General features: G+C 36.2%; 2 protein-coding genes across 3 annotated transcripts; one reads left to right on the plus strand and one right to left on the minus strand.

Moving 5' to 3' along the window:
- Positions 1–2918: 2918 nt before the first annotated feature.
- On the plus strand, positions 2919–6774 carry LOC113356532 (probable serine/threonine-protein kinase At1g09600). 2 transcript variants are annotated; one of them, XR_003363040.1, is made up of 9 exons: positions 2919–3851; positions 3984–4268; positions 4356–4673; positions 4760–4987; positions 5077–5177; positions 5326–5404; positions 5519–5908; positions 6030–6380; positions 6466–6774. XR_003363040.1 is itself a non-coding variant. In XM_026599693.1 (8 exons), the coding sequence occupies exons 1-8, from the start codon at positions 3393–3395 to the stop codon at positions 6234–6236; spliced, it is 2067 nt and encodes a 688-aa protein (XP_026455478.1). In that variant the 5' UTR covers positions 2919–3392; the 3' UTR covers positions 6237–6774. The 2 variants fall into 2 exon arrangements, 1 of the variants encoding a protein (XP_026455478.1); XM_026599693.1 differs by having other exon boundaries at positions 6030–6774.
- Positions 6775–7066: 292 nt separating this feature from the next.
- On the minus strand, positions 7067–8403 carry LOC113361374. The gene is made up of 4 exons (XM_026604634.1): positions 8120–8403; positions 7862–7987; positions 7656–7742; positions 7067–7565 (listed from the first exon to the last, which is right to left on the minus strand). The coding sequence occupies exons 1-4, from the start codon at positions 8168–8170 to the stop codon at positions 7431–7433; spliced, it is 399 nt and encodes a 132-aa protein (XP_026460419.1). The 5' UTR covers positions 8171–8403; the 3' UTR covers positions 7067–7430.
- Between the last annotated feature and the right edge of the window lie 15081 nt (positions 8404–23484).

Consider the following 23484-nt stretch of genomic DNA (forward strand, 5'->3'; position numbering starts at 1 on the left):
CAATTCCTTGAATGAGTTGGACAATCTTAGAAGTTTTTGAGGAGGAGCCAGAGTTGTCAGCTCTCTCATCAGCATACATAGTGACATTTAAGTCACCAACAAGGATCCAGGGTGCATCTATATTGAAGTTCTCACAAATATTTTTAATAAAATTCCATTGAACCTTTCTTTCTTGTGGGTATGGAGAACCATACACACAAGAGAGAAGCCAATGTGGTTTAGCAGGATCACTTTTGACAAGGCAATGAAACATATTTTTATCTTTATAAATAATATCAAGTTGAAAGCCATCTTTCCACAAAAGGCAGATACCTCTAGCTCTACCTACAAAAGGTATGTAAGAGGAATTTGGGAACCCTAAGGGTCTAACAAGTTGAAGAATCTTATCAGAGTCGATTTTGGTCTCTTGTAAGAAGACTATGTCAGGATAAAGCCTTTTATTTATATCTGAGAGATAGTTATTGGTATCCTTAGCGGCATAGCCATTGTAGTTCCAAGATAAAATCCGCATAGTGTAATAAAAAGCAGTAATAAAAACAGAAATTGAACTAGAAGGGGAAACAATAGAAATAATAGAAACAAAAGAAATAGCTTGTTGAAATAATTTTGGGGTTACCTGCATGGTTTGAACCTGACTATGATCTGTGGTTTCAGCAGTGTGAGTCCCTGGTTCACTAGCTTCTATCATTGGGATATTGCGATTTTCCATATTAGAGGTAATAGTAGCATCACTGGTAATAGGGGATTGGACATGGATGTTATGAGGGTTCATTTGGGGGTTCATTATTGAGTTCATAGTTCCTCATACATTTGTTCAGCCTTAACTCATCTTCAGTCCTACGTTCTTCCATCATCAGTGCAGCTTCATCTTTATCCATACTTTCTCCATCATTTCCTTCATAAACGTCAGCCTGATTGTTCAAGTATTCCTGGTATTCTTCATCATTCAAGGTATCCAAAAACAAAAGATGTGAAGTGTACATACACTTGCTGTCATCGTGATCTATAACAAAGCACTTTGGACAGATTTTCTTTGGTTGCAATTCCCAGTGGTAGCGGATCCAAACTTTCCCACCTGTGGCAGTGTTCCACCATCCTCCTCTATTCAATGGACCTTTGAGACTTATCTCGACTCTGGCGTTGACTGTATTACCATACCGTGGCCTGCAATTTGGAGGAGTAGTTGATATTTTCCTTCCCATAAAACTTATAGCCTCATCCACCACCAAACTATTGAGATGCTCAAGCTTTAGATACTTAAATTGAATGGTAAAGACTTGGTGTGTGAACTTGTATTCAGATATTGGTACTCTGTTAGTATATTTTTGAACAGCAAAAAGTGCTTCAGCAACAAGCCATGGTCCATTGTTTATCACTTCATCTCGTTCTTCTTCTGAGTTTAGTCGAACCAGCATAAGGTTGTTTCCCATAACTCTGATCTGTGTGTTTCTATAGTTTCTCCATAGCGAGTTGATTTCCTCCCTGATGACCCGCATATCAATTTTGTCTTTCCACATTAGCTTTCCCAAAACTCCAAAGAGCCATTCGTCTGCAGCACTGTTGACTATTTGTGATGAGCCAAGAGTTCTTATAGTTGTTGGTAACTCAATATTAGCCATTCTTAGTTGTCTTAACAACTGATTGATGGGGTTGTTGTTGGAAGAAGACATAATGAAATTTTGCTTAAGGTTGCTTAAAAGAGAGAGGTTGAGCTTAGGGTTTTGAAACCAAGTAACATAATTTATACTAACCTTCTTTGGATAGTTGTAATCTTTCCTAAGATGATAAGTACCGATCCTACAATGTAGGGAGGGATATTGACGCAGTAATTGACCAGAAAATTTTCTTGACAGAATATTGTTTTCCTGAGGGAAAGTATAATTGTAAAAAAGGCAAGCACTTAGACTCCGGCATCAAAGACGGATTTGTTTGAGAGGTAATTTTTGAATTTGAAAAGTTGAGGGATAATGGGTTTTGACTGAGTTTGGATCTGGGGTGGTATGGAAGATGGGTTTCCTAATACTACTATTCTGATTTTGATCTAAAGTGATTCTTAGATTGATACTACTATGAAGGACCATCGCAAGAACGATGGTTAGCACCACTGCTTTAAGCTTTAATGTACTTGACACCATTGTCATTGAACCAAGAACTTTCCACATACTGAATATAAAGCACCACTGGATCCCACAGAGAGTCAGGAGACCTGCAAAAATTAGAACTCCATTAAAACAGGCTTAGAAAGAGAGAAAGATGAAGAGAAGATAAAAAGAATTTCTAAGATAACACTGGATTGAATATGCTTAAAGATTTGAGAAAAAAACCCATTATCTTGGTACCACAACGAGTAATGGATTAACTTAGATAAAGTGCATAGAGAACTGTAGTAAAAAGAGACGATTAGTAGTCAATAGATAAAGAGATAATCAAACCATTAATCAAAATTAAGGAAAACTTAAAAAATCAAAATCAGAAAAAAATCGCATAAGAGAGAAAAAATGGATTTCCCACGGTGAAATACTTCCTCCGTCTCAAAATAATATGCTGGTTTCAAAATAATACACATGAAACCCTCCAATTATTTTGAAATGGAAGGAGTAAGAGATACAGCGGCCACATGTGCATACTCTCGTCACAACGCCCGCTGCCGTAGGGTGCATTTTAACATGGACCCACATCTCAGCTCTCTTCTTTTAGTTCTTACTGCACTGACATTTTTTGCTAAAGAGCTCAAGCTGCCTATTGCGTTCTGGAGATGAACCAAAAAAACCGCAATGGAAAAAATTCAATGGTCAATCGCATTTGTAGGGTGCCAAGTAAAAAAAATGCTGTCATCAATTTACAGAGAATATTTGGTAATCATTTTTTACTAAATTAAGCAAAGCAAAAACACGATTTTTGTTTCTCATTTTGATTAACAAAAACAAATTTTGATGTATTTCTCCTAATTACAGAAAAAGTTAAGAAACCACCAAGACTTACCCATTGGCCACCAATTATCTGCACATCCACAAGCAGGAAAAACAAGATTCTTGTGTTCAATTTCTGGGTTTGGGTCTGGAGTGGTATTTCTTTCTTCATCTTATCATTTACTTCTGAAAAAAAACCCTTTGATCTTCAAGAGTCTGAATTTGGTGAGGTTTTCTCTCTTCTCTCAAGCCATTGGTTGGGATAATAGTAATCCCAGTTTTTCTGAATTTCGCATTTGGAACCTGGGATTCTAAGAAGTTTAGAGGATAAAAATTTACAGAGGAATGATTGATAGGTTAATAATAATTAGAATGAAATGCTTAGTGTATTGTCTCAAATTGTTGTTATAGGTTTAGAAGAAAGGAATCACGGGAATTTTAAATTTTCCGGCGATACTTTGCTGGGGACCGTGCGTCAAGATTATGGGCTGCATTTGCTCTAAAGGAGCAAAAGATTACGACGACCAGAACCAGAAATTATCTTCCACCAAAAATTCCAAGAGAGACGAAGCTGTAGAGGCTGAAGGTAATAATGGAAATGGTTTTTCAATTTCTAAACCGCCGTCACAAGAGAATCTCATACCAATTCCTGTTACACTGGATTTAGAGGATCAAAAGTCAGTGGCTGTTGGACGCGGAGGAGGAGGAGGAGGAGGAACCCATCAGAGAAGAGCAACAGTTGATATCGAATACAAAGGTGGTGGTGGTGCAGGAGGAAAACACCACCAACAACCATTTTCGAGGGCTGTTAGTCTTGTGCCTAATGGCGTCAAGGGAGAACAGATTGCTGCAGGATGGCCAATTTGGCTCACCTCCGTGGCCGCGGAAGCAATCCAAGGGTGGGTTCCAAGAAAGGCAGATTCATTCGAAAAGTTAGATAAAGTCAGTGCTATTCCATCCTATGCTTTTCGCTTACTTTAAAATTTGAAGTTGTCATTCATACAAGTACATTGTTGCTCTACCACCATATTACTGTGTATTTTAGTTTACGGAGCTTGTATGGCATTTGTGCAGATTGGGCAAGGGACTTATAGCAACGTATATAAAGCTAGAGACCTTGAAACTGGCAAGATGGTTGCATTGAAGAAAGTGCGGTTTGTTAATATGGATCCGGAAAGCGTACGTTTTATGGCAAGGGAAATTCACATTTTGCGTAAGCTTGATCACCCAAATATTGTGAAGCTTGAAGGTCTTATTACTTCGCGAATGTCAAGTAGCTTGTACCTTGTATTTGAGTACATGGAGCATGATCTTGCCGGTCTTTCATCCTCACCTGGTACCAAATTTACAGAACCACAGGTTCGTGCATTTCTTTTTCTCTTTTCATAACTAAATTATATCCATCTATGGTCTGAATTCTTAGAATTGAGCATTGTGGTGTTGCAGATTAAGTGTTACATGAAACAACTACTTTGTGGACTTGAGCATTGTCATAGTCGCGGGATCCTGCATCGAGACATAAAGGGTTCAAATCTTTTGCTTGACAACAATGGCATTCTTAGAATTGCTGATTTTGGACTGGCAACCACTATCACTCCTAACCAGACGCAACCACTGACAAGTCGTGTAGTAACTCTTTGGTATCGACCTCCAGAACTTTTGCTGGGTACTACAGAATATGGGGTAGCTGTGGATCTCTGGAGTAGTGGTTGCATTCTTGCGGAATTGTTTGCCGGAAAACCTATCATGCCAGGAAGAACAGAAGTATGCATACCTACAAACATAAGTCATTTCAGTAATTTTTCGTATACTTAGGTTGCTCTAACTGGGACTTGATAGTATTACTCTAGGTGGAACAATTGCATAAGATCTTCAAGCTTTGCGGTTCACCAGCAGATGACTACTGGAAGAAAAAAAAGCTTCCACATGCAACCATTTTTAAACCCCAACATCCTTACAAGCGCTGCATTGCGGAGACATTCAAGAGTTTCCCTTCTACGGCTTTAGCTCTTCTCGATGTTCTTCTTGCAATAGAACCTGAAGATCGAGGAACAGCTAGTTCAGCTCTTAAAAGTGATGTAAGTTCACTTTTCTGATACTCCAGATTGATGTCTTTCGCTTTCTCATGCTTAATATTTACTTCTTTGGTTTACTTGTTCCTTTTCAGTTTTTCACAACAAAACCTCTTCCTTGTGATCCATCAAGCTTGCCCAAATATGCCCCGAGCAAGGAGTTCGATGTGAAACTCCGGGATGCAGAAGCTAGGAGGTACATTATTTGGCCATTTCTTTTATGTCAAACCACTTTTAGCATCCGGCTCCTGTTACATTTTTTACACCAAGCAACTAAAGGCATGTTTTGGCATTTTGGAGCTCATTTAGTAATTTATAATTTGCTCTTCTTCATTTGCTAACAGGCAAAAAGGAGCAACAGGAAAAGGGCGGGGATCAGAAGCTGGAAAGGACAAGTCTAAAGATTCCAAGGCCGATGTGCAGGTATGATGTTGAGCCGTACATTATTTCTTGCATCATCTATCTTTCTTGGTTTTCTTATTTTTTCTTGTTTTTCATATCCGTCTTCGCTCTTGGCTAACTACAAAGAAGTTGCAGGGACAAGCAAACCCAAGAAGCAATACACAAGAGGAAGGTGGTACCGGTTTACATATTGAGGGTCATAAAGGAACTGCACAAATTGGTTCCACAAATCATAAAGCAATACATTATGGTTCTACTACTAATGGTGGTCCTGAGTTAAGGTCTCAGAGATCCTACATGCATCAAGCAGTTGACAAAGTGTCCAATTTAACAGCGAGAAGCACCGCACAATGGGACAACCCAAGACACAGAAGTACAGATGCCCACAGGCTTGGGCCACAATTGAGTATTCACTATGATAATTTCGATGATGCTGAACCGTTTGTCAAGGGAAAATGGAACAAACATGGAGCCGCCTCAGCTCAGAAAAAAGATGAGAAAGTGTTCCACAAGGACTCAATGCAGGTACGATATAATTACGTTAGTGATCTACTAATCCTCTTATAGAATTGGTTTTATTTTTCCAGATGCAATCATGTCTTGCAGCAGACTGAAGTAAGTTGGGATTTTTTTACTATGGTTTCAGGCTTATGCACCAAAGAAAAGCAGGATGCACTACTCTGGACCTCTAATGCCTCCAGGAGGAAATATTGAAGAAATGCTCAAAGAACATGAACGACAAATTCAACAAGCAGTTCGCAAAGCTCGTCTTGGAAAAGCCAAGTCCAAGGAGTATGGTGATGAGAGTGACCAGACTGAATCGCTAAATGGCCATAGGAAGATTGGTAGGTGATGAGTGAAAAGAAATTATACTGCGTATAATTAGTTTGTTCCATGGTGATGACCCGCATCTAGATGTGCGGTATCTCGTTGCTAACAGAGAAAACACCAAAATGCAGCCTCTTCAAGATATAGAGAAGGTTCACCATTTTGATGGGTATGTTCTGAAACCCAAGTATTTCAGAAGACAAAAAAGAAACTGACAGTGGCCGGCCACTGACAAATTACTTTTGCTGGACCAGGGTTGGTTGTGGACAAACTTCTGGGGAAAATGTTGCTAGAAAAGTGTGAGAGGGGTATTATGTGATTTTGTTTGTGGAAATTAGATATCTTCTTTGTGCCAATGAGAAATTTGTTCTGTACAGATGAAGAAGAAGAAGAAAAGGGTTTGCTGCATTCACTGCACCATTTCGATTGTAAGCACTCTCAAACTTGAAGAAAACCTATGTGTCAGTTCCTGTATATTAGATTTAACGTCCAGTTTCAGATAATGTTCTGTGGCTTGACTTGTACCTACTTAACATAGAAATATACTATTAATCATTCCTTTACTTCCATTTCTTGTACACACAATTTTAAAGTACAAAAAGCAAAGAAAACAGTAATTGAATGAATGAAACTAACAATTCCATTGCTTAAACTGAAGGAAGCGTATCCGTAATATGCAGTAGATGATTGAAGTGCAGAATGGATTAGCAACAAACTATACAAAATTCAGTCTTGCTTTACCAAGTTTTATTATGAACAATAGTGCAAATTGCAATCCGCATACAAAACTTTACATTAACATTCTCAGCTCAACAACAGAATAGGCTATCGAACTAGTAAATTGACAAACCATAAAGCAATAACAAAATCAATAACCAGAAGATCTTTCATAATGATAATTTGGCTAAATAATTGAGTTTCTTGCAATACTTACAAAGAAGCCACATCCAGGCTATAAAAAGAAAGAAAAAAAAGAGCAGAGGCATCACCAAGGGACATCAGCCATCCCAACTAGGTTGGCACCACTGATACCCTTCACGATCATATGCCCATCATGCCCAATATACACAGACTCTAATTCTTCATCATTGTCTCATAATTACATCATCCACATACTCTCCTTCACTTCTACACTAAAATTGAAAAGCAAAAAAGAAGAGTTCGAAAACCCGATGAAACAGGAGTACAGTTTTGTCATCTTGATAAATCAAACTCCTGTTTATTTGATGCAGACACCATTACTTTGCAGAAACTGATTCCAATCGATTTTTCTGTATGGCGCATTGCAAGATATGAGCATCTCATATTCCCTCATGGCAGCAAGGGGATCATAGACCTGAACAGACTTTTCCAACTGCAATAATACAAGACTCCAAAAGACTAGTTAGTAAGATTACAAGCTACTAAAAACTGCATATAAGAAGAACATTAGGAAGATTATTACTTTTTCTAATGCCAATCTTGCTGCTGCCCGGTCTCTCTGTCTTTTCAATTTGGCTTGTCGCATCTTAAGGGCATGAGATTTCTCATCCTGGATTAATACAACAACAGAAAACAGAATTAGGTCATGTTGGGAATTTGGGATAGTACTGAATTAACGGATTATAAGATATTTATGGTAAATATTGATGAACTGAATAATTAACTTACAGTTAGATGGAGATAAACCTCCGATTTATGGATGAGACCAGCACACCTAGCTCTCAACGATTCAATACGCTTAGCTTTTGTAGTAGGTGATTCGACTATAAGTCTTCTAGTTTCGAAATCAGGATCCTATAATTTGAACAATCAAAAAGATTTTAGATTGCAACTCAAACAATTAAGGGATACGCAATCAAAATCATCAAAAACCCTAATTTTTAATTAAAGAATTGAATGAAGAACAAATTTCAAGATGTTGCTTACTTGTCGAGTATCAGCACAGAGATCAGCGTATTCATCAGGATCCAACGACATCGCTATTGATTTAGGGGTTCTTGAGAAGACGAAGAAAGAAGAGAGAACTTCTTTAAGGCCTTCTTTGTGTTGAGAATTGTGATGAGAAAAAAAAAATACCAGAGAATTTTTTATAGGGAAGAATGGAAAGAAGCCTATTAGGAAACTGAAAGAGATTCTGTAGTGAAGTCGGAAAAGAATTACAAGTTTTTTAGGGTTCGGAGTGAGAGAAACAGAGAGACTTGGGAATCACGGCGAAGGTTTATGGGACGAATTTAGGAATTTCCGAAATAGAACACAAAAATACTGTCTTTCCCGCCAATGCGTGTTGTTCTCTGTATGACCAGCTGTATCTTCCGAAGCAAAAATCAGCGGAGATGACATGTTTTACCCACATATACCACCATTGATAAGGGATACCTAATTGGTTTTCATTTTCCACATAATTCATTTTGTTTGTTTGGGTTTGACTCGCGATTTGAATCTGATTCGTCATCTGACTCGGCACGAGTATGTCAAATTGTTCGTGTTTTCATTTTTTCTTTTGATATCTAGTTTGCGATCTGACTCGGCTCATACATCTGATTCAGGGTTGTTTGAGTCAGGTATCGTTTTGTACATGACTTGCTAGACACATATCTGATTGGATTTGAAAGTATTTTAGAACTCTATTAATTAATATTCTTGAGACAGAAGTAACAAGTCAGATTCAGATGTGGAATCAGTTTCCTACGTGTTTGGTTAGAGGTAATGGAATCGGCTTTATTACCTACAATTCAATTCTTATTGATAAATAGGAATTAAGGGTGGTTAGGAATAGGATTCCCGAAAAGTATGAGATTCCTAACGCCATGGGGGTAATGGGTTTAGGATGGATTCCTCCTCTTTAGGGAATATGATTCATAGATATAGAATTCCCTTCCCACTAGCTAAACACGCCAACGAGTCAGATCTATATGAGTCAGGTGATTCAAAAAAAAATGTTTTACCCATCTCGAGGAAAAGGTTGTAAGTTTTTCCCAACTGATAGATAAATTCCAAACCAATTTGTCATGAAAGAAGCCAACTTAGCAAGAGTTTGTTTCTCTTTGTTTGAACTAGGGTCATCGTAGGGCTTCATAGCTTGTTTCTGCAAGCTGCGGAAAATGCTGCAATAACCATGTCATCCCTTTAATAGCTACCTGCAATTTTAAGCATAAAAAAACAAATAATAACTAGAAGAGAAATACAAAAAAAATGTTTCAATTAAACCTGACACCACCCTGAACTCCGAAAACATTATTAGAAAAGCTACAAATCAATTCACTCTAAAAAGTCTCAACCACCGTATCTTGGTCGAAAGTCATAGTAAAGTGTGTTTCTTTAAATATTACAATTATATGTACAATCATTGAAGGAGAAATAGTTAGTGACAGTAAAATTTGTTTCTTTTTATATGCATATAATTAACTATCTCGCTTCGGTTTTTTACTAATTTATGCCTATCGGCCTCCCATAAGCTGCAAAATTTCTTCTCATACACCTTCTGATGAAGAACCTGACAAACTCTCCCATAAAAGATTAGGGCTACTTGCAGCTAAAATCCAGAAACCTGATTCAATCTCCTCTCTTAGTTGATCCATCTGCCAACCAGCATACCCAACAAAGAATCTAAAATCCTGAGGTTTAAGAATCATTTTCTTTACTAAGCCTGCAGCTTCATCCAATCGGTTTCTAGCACCATAACAAAGGCCATGAATGACCTTTTCCGACCCCAAGGCTTTGCGAGCTTTCACCCGTGCTTAACAAATATATGCTAGCATCAAGTGGACCACCAAAGTGCAAAAAACAATCTGCAAATGTGGTAGCTAAGTTTTGATTAGTGGGATTCATGTCTTTAATTCTTTTCTGAAGTCGGCAGTTGATGACCAATCCGAATGGTCCCTGGCGCGGATATGTGTTTCCCCATCTAAGAAGAAACAAAACAGTTCTTTCAAGGGAAAATTAAGTTTAGGCCCCACCCATGGATAACCCATAATATGAGGCCCCTAGTTAAAAGAGTTTTGAAACCAGGCCCCTAATTAAAAATAAATTTTAATAAAGATTGAAATGATCAAATTGATCTTCACTATATAACTATCTAACCTAGGTTTCTCTGAAACAGACACATTCATTTTCATTTCAAGAGAGAGAAACCGGAACTCACCTGAGAAAACTACCGATCGAAAACGGTCAAAGAAGTGCAGAGAAATATTTTTCCAGATCGAACCGAAAACCAAAATCAAATTCAGAATCATCAAAGAATCAATCTATCATATTCAAAACAAACATCAGAAGAAGAAAATAAAGGTAGGTTTTCGATCAATCTTCTTCTTCTTCATGTTTAATCTTTTCGGTCAATTTGTTGATTGTGATTTAATCTTTTCTTCTTCTTCCTGTTTAAATCGTCCAGCCGAATATCCAGAAGAACAAACCAGAACCAAAAACCCTAGAAAATACAGTAGTTTTTCGATTTGTTTGCTGAGAAGAAACAAGAAGAAGCGAAGAAAGAAGGAAGAAAGGTCAGTTTTCTATCTTCTCCTTTTCCTCGATTTTGATTCCTGTTGTTACTGATTAATTCGTGTTGATTCAATTTTTTTTACAGATCGGAGAAGAAGAACAACTGCAGATTCAGTTTCAAACTAGATCGGAGAAGAAGAACAACTGCTGATTCAGTTTCGAACTAGTATTTTTCTACGATGATGAAAGGAAGAAAGAGAAAACCTGAAGAAGATCCTACAATAACAGGTATTAATCTTTCAATCGTTTGGAGTATATGTTTTGTGATGATATAATGTTTGTGTTCTTTTGTGATTTTTGCTTCTGAGTTTTGCTTGTGATGATGTCATGAACTAAATTTGATCTCATGCTATGCTTGTAAATTTTCCTTGTGCAACTTATAGAAATAGAGCGTGTGTAACTAAAAGTTACATCTCCAAAATCTTATAGAAATAGAGCATGGTTTGTATATTGATTATGTAAATTATAGTTACACATTAAAAATCTTATAGAAATGAGCTTATTGTAACTATAAGTTACTCATTAAAAATCCTACCACTGACTTGCCAAGGGCCTGTGTAACTATAAGTTACACATTCAAAATCTCGCCAATGACTGTACAGTGGTTTGTATGTTGATTGTGTAACTTATAGTTACACATATAAATGAGTCTGTGTAACTTATAGTTACACATTCGGAATCTAACCACTGACTTGCCTTGGGTTGTGATTAAATGATAGTTACACAGCAAAAAATGAGGTGTGTAAATTGAAGTTACAGCTTCATATGCATGTGTAAGTTAAGTTTACACCTTATTACACAACACATTATAGCATGATTCAGCTTGTGTACTTGGAAAATACACATTGTTTGTAACATGATTTTTATTTTACAATTAAAAAGGAGTGTATTTGATAAGTACACAACATACTGATTCATGTTATTTTATGTGTGATGTGTGCAGGAAAGTTAAGAAAATCGTTCAGCGCGATTAAGGATTTGGTCAAGGAAATGAAACCTATAGGTCTGATTGATGGAGGCAAACGGTATCTTAGGAGAGCAAAAATACGGTAAGCTCGTAATGATGTATTACGACGAATATGATGATGCTGATGCAAGTACAACAAAACAAATCTCTACAAACAAACATGGCGTCGTGAAGCTTTTGAATTGCTTTGATAGAGATGGTGAGATACCGTGTTCGTTCAAGTTTGATGATGATAAGTTTATATAGTCTACACCTGCAAAGTTTGTTGTTATACTTGGCATGCAAAGGATTGGAAGTAGAAAGGGTCAGAAGTTGTTAATGTACTTTTCTTTAAATGAATTAGATGACAATGTTTTACACAACAAGTACTTTACTGATATCAAAGATACAACACATTCAACGACAGTGACCAAGAAGCAGATTGTAGAGGAGTTAAAACAACTTATGAGCAAAAGGGAAAAAACAAAACTTGATGACCAACATGTAGTTTATTTGATAGGTTTTTATCTTTGTTGTGTATTATTTTTCAGTGACGTATATGTTAGCGGATTCAATGTGCACTTTCTTGCTATTGTCGAAACTTATGAGACCGTGCTCGAGGTGTCCTGGCCAGATATAGTACACGAGTATTTGTTTGACCAAATTCTGAATAATGCTAATTTTGTATCAAACGTGAAAGCTTGTGTGCCATACCTATTGGTAAGGATAATATTATTACTTTATTGTTGTTCAAGTAGTTTACATGTTATGTTGTAGATATTTTTGTTCGATCGACTAATTAGATTTGGTTGATTATTTTATATGTTGTAGATCTTGTTTGCTGAGCACACACCGGCAGGCTCAATTGAAAAACTTACGAACCACGAGCAACAGATCCTATGGGTTGGAAGGTGGGATTTGCAGGTGATATCAGACTTCATAGCTGGTGCAAACATGAATGAGTTTTCGGTAACCGTTCTATATTACTAGGTTTTTTGTATAATTATGGTACAAGTGCATCTGGTAGCTATAAGAAAATCAAATTTGTCATGTGTATCTATAAGTTACACATGCAAATGAGTTTGTGTAACTTATATTCACATGTAAAATATCAAAACTGAATTCAATTGTAATGTGTAAATATAAGTTACACATGCAGATACCAGTGAATTCAAATGAAACTTGTATATGGCACTTTTGGTCTCTCTTTTTAACCTCTCCATCTGTTAAATGCAGCCAACTGCTAGCTTTGTGGATGATTTTTCAAAGCTTGAAAAGAAGCTTGGTATAGCAACCATGGAACCATGCAAGGACGAGCTGAAAAGGTGGCTCCGAGAGCAAACAATTGAGAACGGAAAACTGAAAGAGCAATTACAAGCAAAGCAATAAATGTTTGATACAGTGCATAAAATTGCTATAGGAGGGATAACAGAAGGGGACCTTACTAACACACAAAAATACGAGAAGCACATGTGAAAGCAATGGGTATTGAACCTTACGAGGTGACCCAGGAAGATTATACGCAACAAGAAGATGGTGGACAAGGACATGGAGGGGCTGAGCATCAAGAAATTTGTTCTGATCATGATAAAGAGTCGAAGAAGAGAGTGAGCAAGATGAAGTTGAAACTTCTTTCCAAGAAGAGTGTAAGTTTTCGTTCTTAGTTTATTAATTTTATAAATTTAACATGAAAATCTTAAATATAAAAACCTTATTGTACGTAACCTGAAATCTTCTTGTATGTAACTTTATATCTTATTATATGTGACCTGAAGTTACACATGTATAATGTGTAACCTGAGGTTACATATGCATGTATAATGTATAACTTATGGTTACACACTCATATTTGTAAACTCTTTACCACATTTGTAACATTTGTTTCATTGCATGTGTAACTTTAGGTTAAAAATTGTCTATGATTTAACTTTTGTTTTGTTTCTCATTTCGATATTTGTGCAGTTCCATGTATCAGTCTTGCAGATGGAAATACTCCCACTATTTTGCAAGGTCAGACAACGACCAAAATACCTCGCAGAACATATAGTTCCAGTATGAAGAGTGTGACACATGCCAATAAAAATCTTACTCCTAAGAAAAAGCTCGTTCCAAAGAAAAATCCCACTCCTGCAGATGTTGTTGACGAGTCGCAAAAGAAAGCCGCAGAAGGTGGTGTTGTGGATGAGCCGCAGAAGAAAACCGCAGAAGGTGGTGTTGTGGATGAGACGCAGAAGAAAACCGCAGGTGAAGACGTAACTGCGAACGTCGATGAGTCATTGACAGAGAATCACACGGATGAAGAGACACATGCAACTGTTGATGACAATTTGGTTATGACTTCTTCAACTCATCCAACACCTGCAACTTTTGATGACTCGTTGGTGATAACCGCTACAACTCAGCAAACACAGTTTGATGATTCTTTGGTGATAACTGCTACAACCCAGCAAACTCAGGGTGACAATTCGGAGACCTACAGGTTAGTGCGATTAGGACCTAACAAGGTGATATGACGGATGTTGAAGTAACTGCAATGCTAGATGCGGTTGTCAGCGACATTAACCAAGGTGAACATGGACCTGCAGTGATGGAGAATGCATAACCTAGCTCCAGTGGTAACCACTCTTCCTTCTTTAACTTATTCTGAATATTTTTTCCTTTCTGTTTTGTTTTGTAATGCAAGTGTAACCTGAAGTTACACATTGTAAATGCATGTGTAGCTTTCTGTTACACATGCTATGCAAGGAAAGTGTAACTTCAGGTTACACAATCATGAGCATGTGCAACTTTTCTTTTTTTTATTATTATTCCCTATTTTTGTTGTTGCACAGCTCAAAAATAGCTGAACTCTGGTAGTGATCAAAATGATGGAGAATGCAGAACCTAGCTCCAGTGGTAACCACTCTTCCTTGTGTATCTTATTCTAATTTTTTTTTCCTTTCTGTTTTGTTTATAATTCAAGTGTAACTTTAAGTTAAACATTGTAAAAGATATGTGTATCTTGAGGTTACATACAATACAAAGTATATCAATGCAAGTGTAGCTTTCTATTACACATGCTATGCAAGGCAAGTGTAACTTCAGGTTACATAATCATGAGGATGTGCAACTTTTTTTATGATTATCCCTATTTTTGTTGTTGCACATCTCAAACTTAGTTGAACCTTGGTAGTGATCTAATTACTTTTAGCCTTGGCATAGATAAAACTCCAAAACCTATCGGAGAACTAGTCAAGGAAGTTGTGAAAGAACAAAGCCAACCAGGAATCATACAACAACGCTGGCTGAGAAGCAGAAAAGCTGAGAAACAAGATCTCAAAAAGTATGAAAGACGTCCAAAGAAGAGTAAAGGTGTTGTTATTGAAGAAACAATGGATGTAGTTCCAGAAGAAGAAGAAAAAATGGTTGTAGTCCCAGAAGTAGAAGAAAAAATGGATCCAGTTCCATAAGAAGAAGAAAAAATGGTTGCAGTTGCAGAGGAAGATGATGGGACAATGAGCAAGGATGTAAAAGGTTCCACAGTAATTAAAATGCTGGATGGTGATCAAAAGGAGCAAGTACTTGCATATTTTAATACACATCCCAAAAAGTAAGTAGATATAACCGACACCAATGCTTGATTTTTATGTTATGTTATGGTGTTGTGATATATCATTTTGATATTAAACGTTGTATCTTACTACTTGATTCTATTATGTTGTTTAATTGTTTCTTCTTTCCAATGTAGAGACATTGCTTGGATGTAATACAACAACGATGGTAGCCACTCTTTGATATAAGTGGAGAAATTATGCTTCAACTTACCAGCAAAGAATCATACTTGAAGTCGGAATTCATTTATTTCTACATCAGGAGGCTAAGGACAAAGATGAACTCAAACCCCAAGTATGAAAAAGCGATATTCCTCTCACCGAAAGCATATGTAAGTAGTTCGAAAAATTTAAAATCTTCTTGTATGTAACTTCGAAAAGGTTATGTAACTTAAAGTTACACATGATAGTGGAATGTATGGTGTTGAGTTTTCATAATGTGTAACCTGAGGTTACATATGCATATATAATGTGTAATCTGAGGTTACACATCCATATTTTTGGTTACAAAATCATTGCTGCATTTATAACTTTTGATTTAAAATTAAAATATGCGTTTGATATTCCAAATGGTTTGTGCAGAAATCTTTTATTGTGACGCCCCAACCTAATCACCTGCTTAGCTAATAGGATTACAACCTAATTCAAGCATCAAACCTAGATTACTGACTTTAAGAATCATAATTACATAAAGTGCTAATAACAAAACCCAAACTCTCTGATATTATACAAATGACAAATATCTCAAGTGATATGAATATACTAATATGTTATTTTATATAATAAATAAATAATACATATATATAAAATATTCACATCATCTCTAACATCGCTAAAAGCTTTAAGCTACGAAAACGGATATCTTCACGCGCACCATTTCTTCTGATTACTGAAAGTGAAGTAGGAACGAGTGAGCACATCATCCCAAAGGGGTGCCCAGTGGAAATATATAACTCTCATGTAATCACTAACATGCTTCACATTTTTTAGATATTAACAATGATTCAAAGAAACAATATTAAATTAAAGTATTCAACAATTTATGCATCAAGAACCAAGTGTTATCCTAACCTCGCCAAATTCATTGGAGAAGACGATGCGAGAACAACTCTAATCAACAATAATAACATCATTCACATGAAGTTCCCATACAAACCATGATTCAGAATATTACCATCGAAATCAGAAAGTTAGACAAACAAGTATAATATGCACACGAGTGATTTCCCAAAAATAAAATAATATATATAATAACAAAACGGGGAAGAAGCCGCCCTACTAGGTAAATATTGAAACGGGGAAAAAGCCGCCCTACTATTAATATTGTATATACTATCGAAACGGGGAACAAGCCGCCCTACTATGATATTACCGAAACGGGGAAGAAGCCGCCCTACTATAATAATATTCAACCGGGAAAGAATCCGCCCTACTCAACTTAGCTAAGATTTGTGGAGAAAAAATACACTCCTCACAGAGAAATCATACAACGCATATTACACACACAATTACATTCAAAGCAAACATCGTATAAGCAATTACAATATACACTCATACAGATAGTAAAAGTACATCATGCTCGCAAATAGAAAGAAAGCTCAATGATTACAAGAAGGTTACAGAATTCCCACCTGTTTTGATGATAAACCACGCCTACCTTGAAATCCACAATCCTCTGGTTCATATTTGAATCGTTCGTTGTTAATATAGATTGACTGTTAATCACACAAGCACTCCAAGGATTCAGAAAATAGGCTCATACAAGGTTCATAACATAATTTCATATAAGTCTCCAGTTATACGCTAAGTGAAATAACTAATGGTTCTAGTTTTATTAGTGATTCTATAACCTGCTAATTAATGTTTTTGGCATAAATGAATATATACTTTACCAATTGGGGTCAAATTGGGTGTTTTCGGAAAGCCATAGGAAAATGCTACAACTTTGCAGAAGGAACCAAAAGCTAATTTGGACCATAAGGGGTCCAAAACATCAAAAGAAAGATTCTGGCCCTAACTCTAGCTCACATGCCAACTCGGACCGGCTCGCCAAACCAGTCTGCTAACCTGATCCAGACCTAAACCTAACTAACTCAGTCCAACTGGTTCTGACTCACTGAGTTGATCTAACTCAGTCGACTCGGTCATTTTCTTCACTGTTTCTGAAAATTCTAACTCTTTATACATCATACAGGGTCAACTTTGAAGGTCTATGTACTACATTAAAGATCCAAAATGATCAAACTCAAGTTCTTTAGAATCATGGGACCATTTTCTACAAACTTTGCCGACTGATGATTTTGTAAATCTTACTCGAACCTATTGAGAAAGTCCCCTACTTATGACTATTTGTGACTGTTTACATAGTAATACAACTGCGACCTTAGTTTTCGGACATTGATATCTCACTCATTACTTAACCAATTTCGGCAAACTTTATAGCCACAGAACTATCACATAACGATATACAATTTACGTTTATAGAGACATCATTAATTCACAATTTAAGACACCTAAACAAGTCTATACATACAAGGCAATAAACACATAATTTCACATAAAATGATGATTTTTCATAATATTCATTAACTTAAGAACTTAATTGATTTCAATATATTTCTTTATCTAACAACTACCAAATTAATATTTAATGTATTAGAATGTCTTAAGAAGGCTACCTTGATTGTTATAAGTAGCTTTCACAATCATCATCATAAATTCATACTCTATACTTTAAAACTCACTTGATCATCGTCATTAAGTTCCCTCACCATCTCAAACTCTACTCTCTTACTGACTCTTTCATGTTTCAATAAAAACTCTCAACAAGAAATAACTATACATCACTATCAACACTCAAACTGTCTCTTTGATTCATCACCAAGCTGTTTTATTAATAATTATCTACTAACTAGTCTTATCTTAACACTTTTTGTTTTGCAACTATCATTTTTGCTCTCTGTCTTTCTTTATCCCAACACATATAGAAATCTCAGTGACTCATCCCCCAATCTCTCTTTACAAAACAACTCCTACTGACACAAGAATGAAGGTAAAACTTACACATAACGTTGGTTGTTATAGCTCATTAGGATAATTAATGTTTACATCCATTTTACACTTTGCATGTCTTAAATATATGGACCAACTTTATTTATAGAAATTGATTTAAAAGAAATGCCCATGATTAAATTTGCTAGACAACCAATACCCATCTAAGAGGTCAAGCCTGAAGTCAAACTTCCCCCTTAATTAAATTTCGGATTGTCGTATCTTTTTTGTTCGGCGTCCGAATGACGCTTTTTAATAGTCCATTTCGCGTAAATTTTCGATATCTATTAAATGATACTAGTTTCATTTCTAGATTATTGTTTTATTAATTTCTATTATTTTAATATTCATATTTAACTAAGTTAAGTCATTAGCGGATCGTCTCTTGACCGGTCTAATAACGTTGACGATCTTACGAATCCTTACATTTATGGACAAGGATGGTGATTTCGAGAAATTCTGGATTCTCAAGCTTCAGAAGGACTTCAATGTGTGCTGCAATGCAGTCAGAATTTTTGCACCAATATGTAACGACAACACACACTACACTACTGGAGTATGACTTGAGGAAAGGTCAATCTTGGTCCCACATGAACTCGTCATACATTCAGGAAAACAGGAAAGAACACTTAAGGCAAGGCAAGGAAAGTTATATGTAGCTGCAATAACTAGAGAACTGAATCTCCGCGTTCCTCTTGTGTTGAAACCAAAAGCAACAAATATCGCTTCGCCCAAACAAGGTTCATTTGCCGACTGTCTTCTATTTGTATGCAATTACATGAAGGTAAGGATGAAGAATAGGCCACTTGACAAAAAAAACTAGCTAGACCAATGATGACAGTAATGGTTAACAAGGTGAACAACATGAGAGCAACCATGCTTTACAAGATTATTTCAGTGGATAAAGGATGGTGCTCTTATAAATTTGTATCCAGAAAATGCTTACTTGAACCAGTTTCCAAACATGAAAGTAGCTGACCTGCTTCTAGAAGGAGAATGGGTGATCCCAGAAGAATTATTGGAAATGATTGTAGTACAGGAATTACCAACTGTAGATAATAAAGGAGATATATGAATTTGGTGTGGAACAATAACATGAGATTTTACAGTGGCCTCATCATTAGAATGCATAAGAAAAAAACATCCTAAACTAGCATGGACAAAACAGGTATGTCATAACTCAATTCATCCTAGCATATCAAGCAATGTGTGGAAGCTAGTAAGAAATATAATTCCAAGAGATGAGAACATGAGGAAAAGAAAGTTTCAACTTGCTTCAAGATGTCCCTTCTGCAGCATGCTGAAGAAAATTTGAAACATATCTTGTGGAATTGCAATTACAATGAAATTATCTGGAAGTGGCTGGGGGACATGTTTAGCTTTGTAAATCCCAAATCTTTTGAGGATGTTTACAGTTTAGCAAAACATAAGATCCTGCAGTGAAGGAGATATGGAGAACTGCAACTTTCATTACCCTTAAGGAAATCTGGTTTCTGAGAAATGAATGTGTCTATGAAAATGCAGAATTCAAGGAAGAAAATCTGAAGACAAGAATTAAAAAACTAATAGCAGAAAGTGAAGTGAGGATGAAAGCCATAATGTGGAATTCTCCTTATGATCTTCAAGTACTTAAATCTTTTGGAATGAGATGCAGGAAAACTAAATATGTAAGAATACAAGAAATCTTCTTCCACCTCCCAGAGATAAATCATATATTATTATGTTGTGATGGGGCATCAAGAAGAAATCCATGAATCTCAGGGTATGGATTTATTTGGAAGAATCAGTAATGGGGAGACTGTAGTTGCAGCATCAGGAGGACTGGGGATAGCTGCCAACTTTTATACAGAAATCATGGCAATTCTGTGTGCAGGTAAATGGGAAGTAAGGAATGAATTCTACAACATCATTTTTAGATCAGACTCCCAAGCAGCAATAAGTGCATTTACATCAGGTAATGTACCTTGGTTTGCCATTACAAGATGGAACAAAATATGTGACAGCATAAGAACATGGAGATTTATCCACAGTTTCAGAGAGATTAATTTCTCTGCTGACAATCTAGCAAAAAGGGGTGGCTTATTGGCAAGGGGGGAAGTGGTAATGTTTCCTAGCATACCATATTTCTTACACACCATAAAAGTGAGCATCAACCATATTATAGAGTTAGCTAGTTTGTTAATTTCATATCATAGACTGAAATGGGATTTTTTGTTTCTTTTAGTACTTAGCCTGTAATGGGCTTTCTGTAATTTCTGTTTACTCTCCTTTTTTTTTTTTGGAGATTTTGTATTCTTTTGGGATTTTAATAAAATTCATTATTTCTTAGCAAAAAAAAAATACAAGATTATTTCAGATTCATTCAGAGTTATGTAAAGCAGTACTTTTGATTAAAAGCAGTTGTTATATTTGCAAATATGTTGTTAGAACTTCTAAACTCGTCAGTTTCTAAATCTTAGTTTGTTAGAAATTTTATACTTTTGGATTGAAAACTTCTATACTTTTGGATTCAAATTCCTTGAATTAAAATCTTTTATTCTTTTGTTAACTACAAGTTGTTATTAGACTTTCAGAAAAATATGCAAAAGGTTATATAACTTGAAGGTACACCTGATAGTGGAATGTGTAATCTGAGGTAAACCAAAGTGTAATATATGGTTACACATCCATATTTTCAAGTGTAAACCAAAGTTACACATGTATTATAGGATTCCTAAAACCTGAATGAAAATATAAAAACTAAATATTTTTAAAGATGAATGTGTAATTTGAGGTTACACATTATAGTGTAATGTGTAAACTGAGGCTTCTTACACATTATAGTATGTAAACTGAGGTTGCACATGCATTTATAATGTGTAACCTAATGTTACATATTCATTTACAACAGTGTAACTTTTGGTTACACATCCATACTTTTGAGTGTAAACTGAAGTTACACATGCATTTGACCACTACTCAGAGGTACACACTAACCAAAAAAATAAAAATGCATTCCACCTGTGTACTCACAAAAAATATAAAATCTGAATAAATGATCCTTGCAAATAATCAACGTTGCAGGAAGATAAAAAAGTTTGGTGCATACAAACCGAAATGAAAAAAACTAAAAAAACAAATAATCCAAGACAAATAAAAAACCACACAGAATCAATACTTGCAGAAATGAACTTTGATAGCTTCAAGATAGGGGGTGTGTACTTTGGAGGATTCTTACAACCTGCCCTATTGTGACCTGCTTCCTTGCAATTGCTGCAATAAACTTTCCTCTTTACTTTCTTTTCACCTTTACTTAGAATCATTTTCCCTTGTGGTCTACCTGGTTGTTTCTTTACGATATGCGGGTTGATGGTCTTGTCTTCATCAATATCAACAGTCATGTTATAGTTGGAAATCGGCTGGATGGCATGAAAATAAGTCTTTCTAAAATAATCGCTTGTCAAATACGGTGAAATGAAATCAACAGCTTCACGTTTAATCTTTCGTGTGGTTGCAAGAGCATGAGCACAAGGGAAACCATATACGCGCCACCTTCAAAAAAACAAAAACAAGAACACAAACACTCAAAAAATCAATTAGTTACACAGACAAATTATAAAAGGGATAATTGGTGTTTAATACTCAGGTTTTGAACAACACTAGGCTTTGGTCTAACATTTGTCCAATGTTAGTGCTTGATACCTGGACTGGACGCTAACCCGTGTTGACTAGGTTAAGTCCTAACTTTGCTTCAGTAATTATTAAAAAATTGATATTAAATTAAATTATTAACTGAGATTACAAATGCACCCTTCACTATACAAATATTTTCAGAACCACCATTTCACCTTCCCATCATCACAACAACCCTCACCAATTCACCTGTTATGCTACCAATTTCAGATTGAAATCAAACCCAATTTCTAACTGCGATATTCAACTAGAGATGAAACGAAAAACACCACAGACCAAGAAACTAATTCGATCCCAATAACACCCAATAACACCTGTTATGCTACCAATTTCAGATTGAAATCAAACCCAATTTCTAACTACGATATTCAACTAGAGATGAAATGAAAAACACCACAGACCAAAAAACTAATTCGATCCCAATAACACCTCAAAAAACTAAATCAATCACAAACCCTTCTGAAATCAGCCCATCAACAAACACCCACTTATTCTCCTCATACCAGAATAAGTACTGTAGCCAGTCCCCACCATACTTCTTCCCCTCCGATCACGTGCTCATGTCATCAAATCCATCCATTAGTCGTACAGGGTTATGATCGTCATGAGCAACAGCTATGGCAAAATTCTCTCTTTGACAGCATCACAGCTTCTCCGTCACTGCTATTTTCATCCTCAGTTCGAGCCCCTTCATGATCACCATAATCTGAACCTTCTCTATGTTGTTCCAGTAAATAACCATTGCTCATATAACTCCAAAAAATCGAGCACGATCAATCAAACAATCACAGCCAACTCCATCTCGTCTCTGCCTTTATCAATCTTTAACCCGAATTCTGCCCCTTCATAATCCCATCAATCACCGAAAGACCTTCTCCCTTTGTCTCTGCTTCTTAACCTGAGCTCCATTATCACGGCAAACTCGAACTTTCCATCGCTGCCATCATTCACAACTCCGATAATCAATGGCAGCAGCATCAATGATTTGTTAAGCTCCATTACACAGCCACTGCCACGCTCGAGATTAACTCCATCCATCATCGATGACCACCATAAACAACCACGGCTTCATGTTCTTCTCTGCCAACAACTCCATCATTCGCCGGTAATGATAGCAGCAGCCATCTGATTTGTCGAGATCAGAAAAAACCCATCTCATTTAATAACAACAGCAACCCAATGGTTCCATTCGAATCATTACTTCACACCAAATAGTCACCATCTTGATCATCACGATCAACAGCATCACCGGCCAGTGATTCACCAACTGAACCCGTCAATTCTTCACCATCTTCAATGGCATCATCAATATCTTCTTTCTTCAATTTCTCGCTGATTTCACATTTAAAAACTACAACAATTGATACCCCCGAAATTACAAAAGTTCTATATTTCTTATTAGAATAAAGCTCTGATTGAGTTTAAGCTAACAAAATTATTGTCTCTGTATTTGCAGGAAATCCTACACTACACCCCTCACAAGATTTCATTAACATTCAACTCATTTTAAATTAACAATCTTAATTTTATTGATGAAT

The sequence above is a fragment of the Papaver somniferum genome, chromosome 3 (assembly GCF_003573695.1).
Source record: "Papaver somniferum cultivar HN1 chromosome 3, ASM357369v1, whole genome shotgun sequence".
Taxonomy (NCBI): Eukaryota; Viridiplantae; Streptophyta; class Magnoliopsida; order Ranunculales; family Papaveraceae; genus Papaver; species Papaver somniferum.

Coding starts and splice junctions, on each gene's coding strand:
- LOC113356532 (XM_026599693.1), top strand. CDS start 3,393: ATGGGCTGCATTTGCTCTAAAGGAGCAAAAGATTACGACGACCAGAAC. Junction 4,269..4,355: donor CCAAATTTACAGAACCACAG/GTTCGTGCATTT, acceptor GTGGTGTTGCAG/ATTAAGTGTTACATGAAACA. Junction 4,674..4,759: donor TCATGCCAGGAAGAACAGAA/GTATGCATACCT, acceptor GTATTACTCTAG/GTGGAACAATTGCATAAGAT.
- LOC113361374 (XM_026604634.1), bottom strand. CDS start 8,170: ATGTCGTTGGATCCTGATGAATACGCTGATCTCTGTGCTGATACTCGA. Junction 7,988..8,119: donor TCTGTGCTGATACTCGACAA/GTAAGCAACATC, acceptor TTCAAATTATAG/GATCCTGATTTCGAAACTAG. Junction 7,743..7,861: donor AGGTTTATCTCCATCTAACT/GTAAGTTAATTA, acceptor GTATTAATCCAG/GATGAGAAATCTCATGCCCT.